Genomic DNA, 12,687 nt, shown 5'->3' with positions numbered 1-12,687 from the left:
TGCAGAGGTGCTGCACATAGATTTGCAAAAGTGGGACACTAATGGAAGTCCAACAGCCACTTTTAGGATGCCACTAAGTTTACTCAGTGTTTGCTAGTATAATGGCTTAGTAACAATGAGTTTGAGTGTGCAAAGGGCAGGAGGGTACAGTGGCAGGGTTGTGGGTAGAGGAAAGGAAGCCTCCCTTCTATCCCTCCTAATGGGGAAATGCAGCGAGGAAATCCCTGACCTTAGCTACACAGACGCTGTCATCTTGTGTAGCTGTTAAAATCTGTTTTCACGGACCTGACTGTCACTTATGGCTCTGACCCTGCTGGTATTAGCCCTTACAAGGACTAATAGAAACTTCTATCCCTATTCTGTACAGCGCTGTGTATGGAGCGTACACAGCAGTATCGGAGACAGGAGCTACGCCAGTGGTGACTGACACCAAGACGCAGAAGGCAGATAATGGCGTGCTGGAGGAAAATGTCCGTTTTTATAATGCATGGACATGTGACATGGACATCCTATCACACATGCCGTTGCTTCTCTGGCTAAAAGTCCACTTAGCTGTGTGTCTGGGATTGGCTGACATGCTGGACTGTTACGAGGGGGACCCGGGGAAGCGTGCCAAGATGGGAAATGGACTGCTTCCGCCGGTCAAGGTCCACTGTGCGGTGTAAGGGACCGCCGCTATGGTGGGTGAAGAGTGAGCGGGTTGCTGCTAGCGATCGTCTGGAATGTCACAGACGATCTATGTACACCGATCTGCCCTAACCCCTGAGGGTTGTATGGCACAGATCTCACGGCTCGGTGTACCTGTTGCACGGGGAAGCACAGAGGTGCCCACGCACGTGTGCTTTCAATAACCAGGTGAGTCCAATGGAGACTTGAGGAGCTCACCTGGGACAGGAACACGGCCTGTTGACGGGGGTACTGCCGGAGCAGCAAGGCAGGAACACGGCCTGCAAACGAGGTACTGCCGGAGCAGCAAGGGCCAAGCCCATAAGAGACAGTAATGCCTGAGCAGTGGCGTGGCAGCACGCTGCCAGACATCCAAACATAGAAGGATGGTCGCGCGCCGCCATGATGGCAGGGGGAGCTTTTAAGGAGGTGCAGCTCCACCCGAGGGCGGGCGCGAGGCGGAGATGACGGACTTGACCCAATCAGGGTCCACGACGTCCCAGCCTGGCCAGTCAGGATTCACCACGTCACCATCCTTGTCATCAAGCCGTGTGACGTCAGTGAGCGAATCAGGACCCACCATGCATTGCACATGCTCACCCTCCTGCCTCTGGGAAATAGAGGCGGGATCCTCGGTCTCACAATGTGCAGAGATAACGGGAATCTCACTGCTTCCCTGAGCAGTAAACCTCTGCACATTGCGCAGCCTCGCAGACCTTCGGGGCCGCTGAGCAGGAGAGTCTGCGGCAGGCCAGGAATGGGAGACCGCTTCACTCCTTGTAACAGGAGAACCACTAGGTGTCACCCTTCTGCTGCCTCTCTGAGAAGGTATCTCCTGCACACTGCACAGTCTGGCAGACCTTCGGCGCTGCTGAGCAGGAGTGCTCGTGGCAGGCAAGGAATGGGAGACTGCCTCAGTCCTTGCCTCAGGAGAGCCACGAGATGTAACACTGGACCGCCCCACTACACGCGCACGCTTAGGGAAGGAAGACAAGGAAAAAAAAAAAAAGATGGTGATCGCCATTATCCAAACAGCAGTGATCTGAATGCGCTGTTCCCGCACACTATAGGCTGAAATTTCATAATAGTGTGAGTCACAGAGTGACTAAAGGCTACTTTACACACTGCGATATCGGTCCCGATATCGCTAGTGTGGGTACCCGCCCCCAACTGTTGCGTGACACGGGCAAATCGCTGCCCGTGCCGCACAACAGCCGTCACACATACTTACCTGTCCGGTGACGTCGCTGTGACCGGCGAACCTCCTCCTTTCTAAGGGGGCGGTCCCTGCGGCGTCACAGCAACATCACTGAACCACCGCCCAATAGCAGCGGAGGGGCGGAGATGAGCGGGACGTAACATCCCGCCCACCTCCTTCCTTCCTCATAGCGGCCGGGAGGCAGGTAAGGGGAGCTTCCTCGTTCCTGCGGCGTCACACGCAGCGATGTGTGCTGCCGCAGGAACGAGGAACAACTTCGTTACTGCTGCAGTAACGATTTTTAAGAATGGACCCCCATGTCGCCGATTAGCGATTTTGCACGTTTTTGCAACGATGCAAAATCGCTTATCGGTGTCACACGCAACGGCATCGCTAATGCGGCCGGATGTGCGTCACAAAATCCGTGACCCCAACGACTCCGCATTAGCGATGTCGCAGCGTGTAAAGCCCGCTTTACACTATTACAGCGGAAAGCCAGCTAGTAATTAGCTTGTCTTTTTGCTGCTAGAACCGTTCTCGAACGTATCTAGAACTATCGAGCTTTAGCAAAAAGCTCGAGTTCTAGTTCGATCTAGAACAGCCCCCAAAATCACTCGAGCCGCGAACTGGAGAACCTCGAACCGCGCTCAACTCTAGTAATCAGCATATAATTCCTGAATAACTCCTTCAATTGTACTAGATGCTGAGGCCAATGTTTTCTCTTTGATGCTCTACATTTATGCTAAATAGTTTTATTCCTTACGGAGGAGCTGCCTCACATCAGCCAATTCAGACTCCCATCTGTAGACACCCGTTTCAGGTTTTTTGCTACTCATCAGTGCAGAGCCTTTGACAAACCTTTGGGGTAAGACATCTCAGCTAACCTCAATAATCAATATCTCAATAACCTGCCCTGTGCTAATGAGGAGCAAAATAATACCTGAATCTGTCCTCAGATGGATGTCTACTTTGGTTGGTATGAGATAGCTTACTTCCTTTGCGAGGCAATTTATTTCCACAGAGTAATGGCTGCTAGTAAAACCAGCTAAGTGTCTTCAATGAGAAGTAAACTACCGCCTTATCTTACATGACATCAGGTATGTGAGCTGTGATGTCATCTGCTATAAAATCTACAATGAATACTAAAATCCCGCCTTACATTACATGACATCAGGTATGTGAGCTGTGATGTCACCTGCTATAAAATCTAGAATGAGAACTGAAATCCCTCCTTATGTTACATGACATCAGACATGTGAGCCGTGATGTCATCTGCTATAAAATCTACAATGAGAATTAAAATCCCGCCTTACATTACATGACATCAGGTATGTGAGCTGTGATGTCACCTGCTATAACATCTACAATGAGAACTGAAATCCCTCCTTATGTTACATGACATCAGACATGTGAGCTATGATGTCTCCTGCTATAAAATCTACAATGAGAAGTAAAATACCGCCTTACGTTACATGACATCAGGTATGTGAGCTGTGATGTAATTTGCTGTAAATTTATTTAAATTTTTTAAAAATGTTCCTTTTTGTTTGATTTGTGCAGAAGAAAAAGTTGTAGCTTACAGGATTCGATGAAGCATTGAACAGTGTCATACTGACTAACTTTTTTTAAACATTTTTTACATGTCATGTTTAGGCTATTTTTTTCTGTTTCTGATGAAGAAGCGAGGCAGCTTTGAAATGCGTTGAATCAATAAACCACTTTATTTTTTTAATACCACACAGCAGTATTATTGACTGGTAGCCCAAAATAACCACTAATTGTCCTTCTCTCCTACAGAAAAAGTTATAGCTTCTAGGATTCAATGACGCAATGAACAGTGTCATACAGACTAACTTCTTTTTAACATATTTTACATGTCCTGTATTTTTTTCCCCTAAACAGAAGTTTAGGAATAAATACTTTTTAAAAAATCCATACTTTTATAATATTTTTCTCTTTTGTCATCCATATATAATCAATTTTTTTTCTCAGCAGCTATTAATCATTTACAGGACCATTTACAGTTTCCTATGTTACAGAATTGTAGTGTATTCATGCCATACAATTATATTGCCTCACTTGAATGGGCGAGTCTCATCTGATTTCCGGAGGACAATCGAGCATGCTGCGATTTTGTTTTATATACAGATTCTGTCATTGAAAAATAATCGTTTATCTGCACTTAAACATTCGATAATATTGGTCTGTTTTTTCACGCATAGGACTCGGCCTGAAAATACGAGGGTGTGAACTTGGCCAAAAGGCTTCCAAATTAGGCGATTTAATTACATTTAGTGTGCTTCATGATTTGGTGACACAAGCCTATGTCAGTGATGCGCATATTTGGTTTGCTGATTTTAGCATCCAGAGGATTTTAATAAACAGTAGGGAGGACAAACCCGTCTGAGAGTTGTACACAGCAGTGAATAAGTACACTTACTGGTTATGTAGGTCTTGTGCATAACTATTTTGTGCTCTAATGCAAACAGCACACATGCACAAAATGCTCAGCTAATAAATTACTTCAGTCTGCAACGAGAGAAGCAATAAGGTGTGGGCTTCTGTTCCTTGTGGGGATGGGCATAAATTTAAAGTGCATACAGATTTACTATAGCTACTTGTGGCATTTATACATTCTACCACTAGATGGCGCCATATTACCATAAGAAATTACAAATTGTCTCTCCAGGACAGGAGACAAACTCTAGCGCAGCGCCACCTCTTGGAAGTAGCGATCCTAAAAGTCAAATGTGGATTTTTAACAATCCTTTACAGATAACTTAGGATATATATGCCAGGTCAGAATCCCAATTTGCAGACACGGTGTTTCGGGGTGCTTGCCCCTCGTCAGTGCAAAGTATGGGGTGTCTGATCTGGCTCATGAGAAGCTTTGTGGGGACCACGGGAGAACACTATTCTCCTTATGGAGACTTTGCAAGCCAGTCTGGCTGCCATTAAAGTAAGGGGACTTATAGCTGCCATGCCCCCTATAACAAATATAATAATGAATTCACTGCACTCAAATTTGGGAATTTGCAAAGAGTGAAACAATAATTTATTGGAGCAAAGTTGTAAAGCAAACATCCAACGACGTTTTGACCCACCTGGGTCTTAGTCAAGTCGCTGTATAATGGGTGACCGTAGGGTAAAGGATGATGTGCACTGTGGCACTGAAGTATATGGAAAAGGTGCCTTGAGGATATATATATTGTTATATTACCACCATAACAAGGCAGCAACATCTGTAAACAGAGCAATGACAAATAATGGGCAATATCAGGCTGTTAGCAATAGCTTTTTTAATGGACTGCAGAAGCAAACTTCCCGATTGGTGGAGTAATTAAATGCCTACTTTTTATTTAATTTTCCTAAAGAATATTTTTGCTATTTTTTTTCGTATAGCCCTGCTCAAGCCATGCTCATTAAGGAAGCCACCAAAGTAGCTTTCAGTGCCAGAGATTGGCCAACTCTCTGGAGTCCAGTAACCTCCTTGACGTTTTGGGAAAATGACTAAGTATCTCCTGTTTTTCCAAAAATAGGCTCTAGCAGGAATTTTCAGCATTTTCGGTGTAAGGATTAAATATAAGACCAACCCCGAATATAAGCCCTAGTTGTGGTTCAATAATGAAGTGTCCATGCAGCTAAAAAAGTTAGGACCTGCAGTGGAACGCACACACACACACACACACATCAGATTGTACACACACATAATCACACACACTTCAGATCGTACACACACAATCAAACATCAGTTCGTGCATACACACTCACCACATCCAGCGATACAGATTGCTTCAGGCTGGCAGAGGAACCTGGGACGCAGTACAGTGGAGCGCGAGGACCTGCGGTGGAATACATGAAGTACCCGCAGGTCCTCTATACGTTCCACCGCAGGTCCTCGCACTCCATTGTACTACGTCCCATCTACCCCTGCTGGCTGGAAGCAATCCATATTGCCGGATGTGGTGTTTGCGCGATCTGATGTGTGTGTGCGCGCACTCTGATGTATGCGATTGTGTCGGCCAGAAGCAAGGAAGGACCACGTGCAGTATAGCTGCTGGAAGCGCCCACCGAGGATCGCAGGAGGATTTGGGAGCTACGCAGATGCCCGGGGTCTGGTAAGTATGATTCTCCTGGAAAGGGATGTCTGCTTTTTTTGTCGGGGTAAACTTACCCCCAACTGTGTTTCCCCAAGAAAAAGCCCTAACTAAAAATAAGCCCCCGCGCTTTTTTCAGGACAAAAAAAAGTATTAGACAGTATCTTTTTTTTTGGAAAAACACGGTAGTACAGATCATTCACTAATTAAATTATGTTATGAAAAATAAAATACAGCAAAAAAATAAACTGAATAACAAATAGTCACTTGAAACCATAAAGTAATAAAAAGCAAATATACATCTCAGGATGTATCCTTGGTGTTGATACCAGCAGTAAGAAAATTCCTATTGATGAACTTCTTTTCTCCGGTAGTCTTTTGAAAAATGCATGAACCTAAACTTGAGCAATTGTTTTGTTTCGCAGAAATGAAAAATGAACATATAAATGCAATTGGGAGTTTTGTGCTGTTTTTTTTCTATAAAAAAAGCAAACCACCCCTCAAAAAACTAAACTATAAACACTATTGCCAGATCCCTAATGGTTCTATTTGAAATGTATTACGTCCAGTGCATTTTGTTATTTAGTGTTTTGAGTTGTGTGATTTTTGTGTTTTAACATTGCATGCTCTAAGTATGGTGTTATCAAAATGCTATGAAAAATACTTGAATAAATGCTGAAAAAGGCGTGCAATGAAGGCTTTAATATTTCCCTTTAAAAAGGATTCTACAAGAAATGTAATAAAATAAATACAGAAATAAATAATACACATTTAAATATTGAACAGGATTCTAAATACCTTTATTTAGCAAAAAGGTATGCTTTATGTACTGCACTCTGTCAGGATTTTAAACATGGCATCTGCCAGGACATGCAGTAGGATGGACTGTATGGAGCACGGGACAGATGCACTAAAGCTGTCAGGCTGACTGAGATAGATATTCATTCATAGAAGGCTAAAGAAAGGTATTTATCTTCGCCTTAGTCCACTCTGATTAGTGTCTGAACAGGTTGACTAAACAGGTTCATGATAATTGATAGGACGCTGCTTTGATGTGACCTCTGTTTTGTGCTTCATGCAGGCCTTCCTACTGCATGTCCTCCAGGATGGGATGTAATTGATTGTAGTTGCCATCTTAAAATCCTAACAGAGTGCAATAAATAAAGCATACCTTTTTGCTATATAAAGGTATTTAGAAAAATGATTAATATTTAAATGTATTTAAAGGTGTATTAAAGGGGTGGTCCAAGTTTGGCATGAAAGTCTGTAGTCACTCTATGGTATTGCAGATGTCTGAATCCTCACAGCGTGCACATTATACACTGTCAGGATTCTCCGGTACTGGCAGAGAATGTGATATTATAACAGCTAAGCAAACCTGTGTTGATTCGATGTTAAAGTGAACGTCAACACACTTTACCCTCTAAACTATCCATATTAGCATTTGAGTCTTTGAAACAAAAGACAATCCGTATATTAATTTAAGCAATCTGTCACTCCATTACCGAAAAAAAGGGCATGATCCCAGAGCACCTTCCAAGCCTCTGTCTACCTGCTGCTATAACCTGTCTAGCGTCACATTTTTCTGTTTGACTTATAGTTCTACTGTTAGCAGCTGCGGCCAGGTACTGCACAGCCACCTGCTATTGAATTGATTGGGAGGCAGATGTGCAGTACTCAACTGCGAATGCTAAAGTTGACAGGGCAGCTCTGGATATGAGCATTTCCAGCTGTCACCACTGGGACTGAGAAGAGCTGATCAGTCGGCGATCAGACATTGGTGACTTATCCTAAGGATAGAGCAACAATGTTAAAGTAGTGGCCAATCTCTTTAAGTAAAGCCTGCTTTACAAGTTGCAATTTCGCATACCATACCGTATGCGATTTGCAATGCCCCCATCGTATGTGTGGCACGTTCAATTTGTTGAACGTGCCGCACAAACGATTAACCCCCATCACACGCACTTACCCATCCATACGACCTCAATGTGGGCGGCGAACATCCACTTCCTGGAGTGGGAGGGACGTTCGGCATCACATCGACGTCACGCGGCAGCCGGCCAATAGAAGCGGAGGGGCAGAGATGAGTGGGACGTAAACATCCCGCCCACCTCTTTCCTTCCGCATTGCCGGCTGGAGCCGCGGGAGGCAGGTAAGATCTGTTCAATGTTCCTGGGGTGTCACACACTACGATGTGTGCTGCCTCGAGAACATTGAACAACCTGACGTGCAAATCGTCAGGATTCAACGCCGTATATGCGATGAACGTTTTAACGTTCAATTGCAATCGCACGTACCTGTCACACACTATAATGTACCTTACGATGCCGGATGTGCGTCACTTACGACGTGACCCCGCTGACACATCGTAAGATATATTGTAGCGTGTAAAGCGGGCTTTAAGGCATGGATTGACTTATGTCGGAAAGTCTCACAGACCCATATAAGCAGCTTGGTGGAGTGTGGTGTGGATCATGCTGACAAATTCCCTTTAAAATAGAATTAAATGTAGCTGGTTTGTAAGATTCCTATGTATTTCTTGCCATAAATAAAGAACTTATACTTTTAGTTGTATTATTAGGGGTAATAATAATATATTGTAAATTAGATCATACATTTTCCATCTGGGAATATCTGGCTTTCAAATAGTTCTGGGAAAATACAAGAGCTCAGATAGTTTTAGACACCAACATACAAACCAATGAGTGAATCCACCTTCAGATGTGGGTTTAACAATACCAATGGCACTAATGAAGACGGTACAGATGCTCCAGAGTGAACACAATTTGGGGTTGTAAAGATTTTCACGTACCACCAGATCTATGAGTATTTGGTCAGACAGTGCAGACTGTACGTTTTGAGTTCTTCCTCAATGGAATTCTAGATTCTATAAATGTTAAAAGTATTGAACATTTGATGTTTCAAACTTGGCACAAGGGAAATATTTATAAAGAGGGCTACAAAAAGGACTGCGGCAGAATTCTGTCCACGTAGAGCCATCCGTGGCCCAGATCCATCTCTTCACTTTCTTTCTGCAGATGTAATGCAAGTTCACTGTGTAGTGTGACTTCAACTGTTACCAAATTCTGAACTGTAACAATGAGCAGAAAAGTCTGGACCTTTAATCTGCTGCCGATTAGCAGGTTTATTACCAGTCATTGTACCGTATATATTATGTCTCAGAGAGACTGTTAGTTCTTCTTGGTGTAATCTGCTGCTGTAATCCTAAAGATGCTTGATGCTGGGAGTAAGAGGGCAGAATCAAAGCATCGGGAGTCTGATCTTTTCGTAAAGTGCTGGTTGCTGCCACCTAGGGAATAAAGTTAATGTAAAATATATATATAGATTTTTTATTCATTTAGTTTCTGTGATACACATTAGGTTGTGAAATGACACGGGTGAAATATTTCTCTTACATTGTACAGTACATGTTATTTCAGGTGACCGTTCACAAAAACAAAGCTGCGTGTATATGATGAATAAGACTATTTTTGAATATTATTAGACCTATAGCCTGCATTTTCATAAGTTTTAAGTTCTGGGAAATTTGTCCCTAATTTTCAGTATTCTTTTATTTTGTGGGGAGATACTTGTTGGTATGATGCCCCCCATGCCCAATAAACTCACATGACGATTCCTCTTCTTCCTTGTGGGTAGCACATGTTCAGAAGACATTATATAGCACCATATAGGATATTATTCAGTAGTTTTGAACTGTGTGGCTGTGAATCCAGCAATGAAGTGAGGTATACCAATTGCTTAAAGTGAACCTTACAGCAGCTACATGTTGCCCAATCCATGGTCAGCATGTATCAGGTACTAGCTGTATGATCTCAGCCAGGTATGTTTTACTCTGAAATCCTGAGATCAGCGCCAGCTACATTATGCCCACAGATTGGGAAGCATGTATCAGATGTCAGGTTCTCTTTAAGCCACTGTTAAAGGGGCTTTACATGCTACGATATCATTAATGTTTATTCGTCGGGGTCATGTCATTAGTGACGCACATCCGGCGTCATTAACAATATCACAGCGTGTGACACTAATGTGCGACCTAAAACGATCGCAAAAGCACCTAAAATCGTTTGCCGCGGAGAGGTCATCCTAAAACAAAAAATCGTTTACCTCTCATTAGCAATGTTGTTCCTCATTCCTGCGGCAGCACACATCGCTGTGCGTGACACCGCAGGAGCGAGGAACATCTCCTTACCTGCCTCCACCGCCAATGCGGAAGGAAGGAGGTGGACGGAATGTTACGTCCCGCTCATCTCCGTCCCTCCGCCTCCGCTTCTATTGGACGCCTGCTGTGTGACGTTGCTGTGACGCCAAATGACCCGGCCCCTTAGAAAGGAGGCGGATCGCCGGCCAGAGCGACGTCACAGGGCAGGTAAGCCGTGTGATGGGGAGTGCGATTTTGTGCGCGACGGGCAGCGATATGCCCGTGTCGCACAAACGATGGGGCGGGCACGCACGCTAGCGATATTGGTACTACAAGGCTGGATTCACTCAAACCTACTCAGTCCGCGGTGGCTTTTTTGTGTGTGCTTCTCTGAAATGCTGCAGCAAAGATATGCCACAATGTTTCAGAGTCAAACATACCTGGCTGAGATTAAACATAGTACACACTGCCTAGAGATTGAGTGCATGTATCAGCCGTCAGGTTTACTTTAACACTGAAGGAAGTCTGTGCTTGTCTCACTATGCTGACTGCTCCTCACTCCTCCTCTTCCCTTCTCCATATAATAGGTGGTGTTACTTGACACTTCATTGGCAGTCAATCTTGTGTTGACCAAAACATATTTGAAGTGTTTGTTTCCGAATGAATTGTGAGTTAACGGAAACTTGTCAGAAACTTTTACGCCTCCTATTTGTGATACCCTTGCAAAACCAGGTAGTCAAAAAAGAGTTAATCCTCCTTGTTACCATCTGATCCCACACTGGTACAATCCAACAGACACCCCCCCCCCCTAGAACAGTAGGGACGCTCACTCAGGGGATATGAAGTGTCTGGGGAGAAAACAAGCAGTAGGAAGTGGAGAGCAGAGCTGAGCAGACAGGGGTTGGAGCTCCTGGGCTGCTGTGTAAGCGTGCAGTGTGAGCCAAGTTCTGGGAGCTGAAGTGAGGAGTAAGCTCAGGGAACTGAAGTGAAAGTGAGCTCCGGGACCGCTGGAACAAGTTGCTTTAGGAAGGAACACAAAGTGGACCGGGGCAGGGTAGTGGCCAGCCGGTATTGTAAGCGGGAATCCAGACTAGTGCAGGTAAGTAGACTTCCCCCGTTTCAAGCAGAGGAGTTAAAGTGACTTTCAACTGTGTGCAAGAGAGAGGGCTCTGCTCCATTGTACCGTGTGTGGGATCCGAGCACCACCCACCCAAGGGCCCACGGACACCGGCAATTTCTGGTTTACTTCATGGACTTGTGTGAAGTTACTGCGTCATCCTCAGAGTGAGTACACCAGTCCCCTCCGGTCCAATTCTGCGGATGGCGTTCTGCTGTGCTATCCCTGCCAGCACTACAACTCCCAACTGGACCCCGGGACTACACCTCCCCTACCTGTGGAGGGGATACCATCTTGCTGCCCCACACCATCGGTCCCGGGCACTGTCCTCAGAGGCAGCGGCGGTGCCACCATCTCATCACTGCAACCCACGGGTGGCGTCACAGACAACTTCCCTTGTAAATAAACCCCTTCTCACTCGTGGGCGACGGACGGCTGCACGAGCCCCGGATCCGGCTGCCAATCGAGCCACAGTCACCGCCCGGATCCGAGTGCCTCGAGCGGACCCCCGGTTGTGATCTGTCCCCCACCCACGACAATTTGGCGTCACAAACAGGATTCTTAGCCCATCCGTGACCTGGATGACGGGCGCCTTCTTTTGAACAGTGAAACGCTCCAAAATCTTGAACTGCCGCCATCTTGCCAGCCATCTTTGGCGCCAAAACAACAACAGCATCATCGTCTTCCCCAAAAATGACGCAAAGCTCAAGCCCCGTCCCCTAAGAACGCAGGCAGAACTCAGTGACTTCTAAAGCCGGAAGTCGCAAAGGACAGTGGGTCTCACGGGACTGCTGTTGAAAACCAAGGGGGAGCGGCATGTAAACCGAGAAGATAAAAAGCAGGGACACTAGGACTTTGCCAAATCCCATTCTTGGACAAGCAAGCGGCAAGATGTCACAGCAGGCCGCAACCCCGATGACATCCCGTCCGGCCCCGTGCCAGACTGCAACCCTGATGACATCTCACCTGGCCCCGAGCATGGCCACAGCGGTGATGACGTCGGCTCCGGCAGTCCACCCGGCCGCAACAGTGATGACAACGGCTCCGGCGGTCCGCACGGCCGCAACCGAGGCGCCACCCGACCGGAATACTGCCCAGATGCGGCGCCAACCGCTCCCAGGTACCCCGTCCTGGCTGTGGAGCAGCCGGAGTGCACCTGCAGAGAGGAGGAGCAGGCCACTGAGCCATGGGGCCCACGGCAGTATGAGAGGCCGGTTGTAGTCGGCGCCGAGGGCATCCGAGTGGGCCTGGCTCCTGAGCATGGAACCACAATTTCCCTTGTAAATAAACCCCTTCTCACTCGTGGGCGACGGACGGCTGCGTGAGCCCTGGATCCGGCTGCCACTCGAGCCACAGCCACCGCCCGGATCCGAGTGCCTCGAGCGGCCCCCTGGTTGTGATCTGTCCCCCGCCCGCGACATATTCTCCTTCAGACCATTAATACAATTGT

The 12,687-nt window shown here is 46.1% G+C and overlaps 1 protein-coding gene across 4 annotated transcripts in view; it reads right to left on the bottom strand.

Annotated features, from left to right (window-relative positions):
- Window positions 1-5,825: 5,825 nt before the first annotated feature.
- Window positions 5,826-12,687, bottom strand: part of NPAS2 (neuronal PAS domain protein 2) — a 253,292-nt gene continuing 246,430 nt past the window's right edge. For all 4 annotated transcript variants that reach the window (XM_075336458.1, XM_075336460.1, XM_075336459.1 and 1 more), the window contains exon 20: window positions 5,826-9,271. In XM_075336458.1, coding sequence (XP_075192573.1) covers window positions 9,134-9,271 — 138 coding nt within the window. In that variant the 3' untranslated portion in view covers window positions 5,826-9,133. The remainder of the gene's footprint in view (window positions 9,272-12,687) is intronic.

This window comes from Anomaloglossus baeobatrachus, chromosome 2, assembly GCF_048569485.1.
Source record: "Anomaloglossus baeobatrachus isolate aAnoBae1 chromosome 2, aAnoBae1.hap1, whole genome shotgun sequence".
Taxonomy (NCBI): domain Eukaryota; kingdom Metazoa; phylum Chordata; class Amphibia; order Anura; family Aromobatidae; genus Anomaloglossus; species Anomaloglossus baeobatrachus.
The sequence above is the reverse complement of the archived record's forward strand: the minus strand, read 5'-3'. Positions and strand labels throughout refer to the sequence as shown.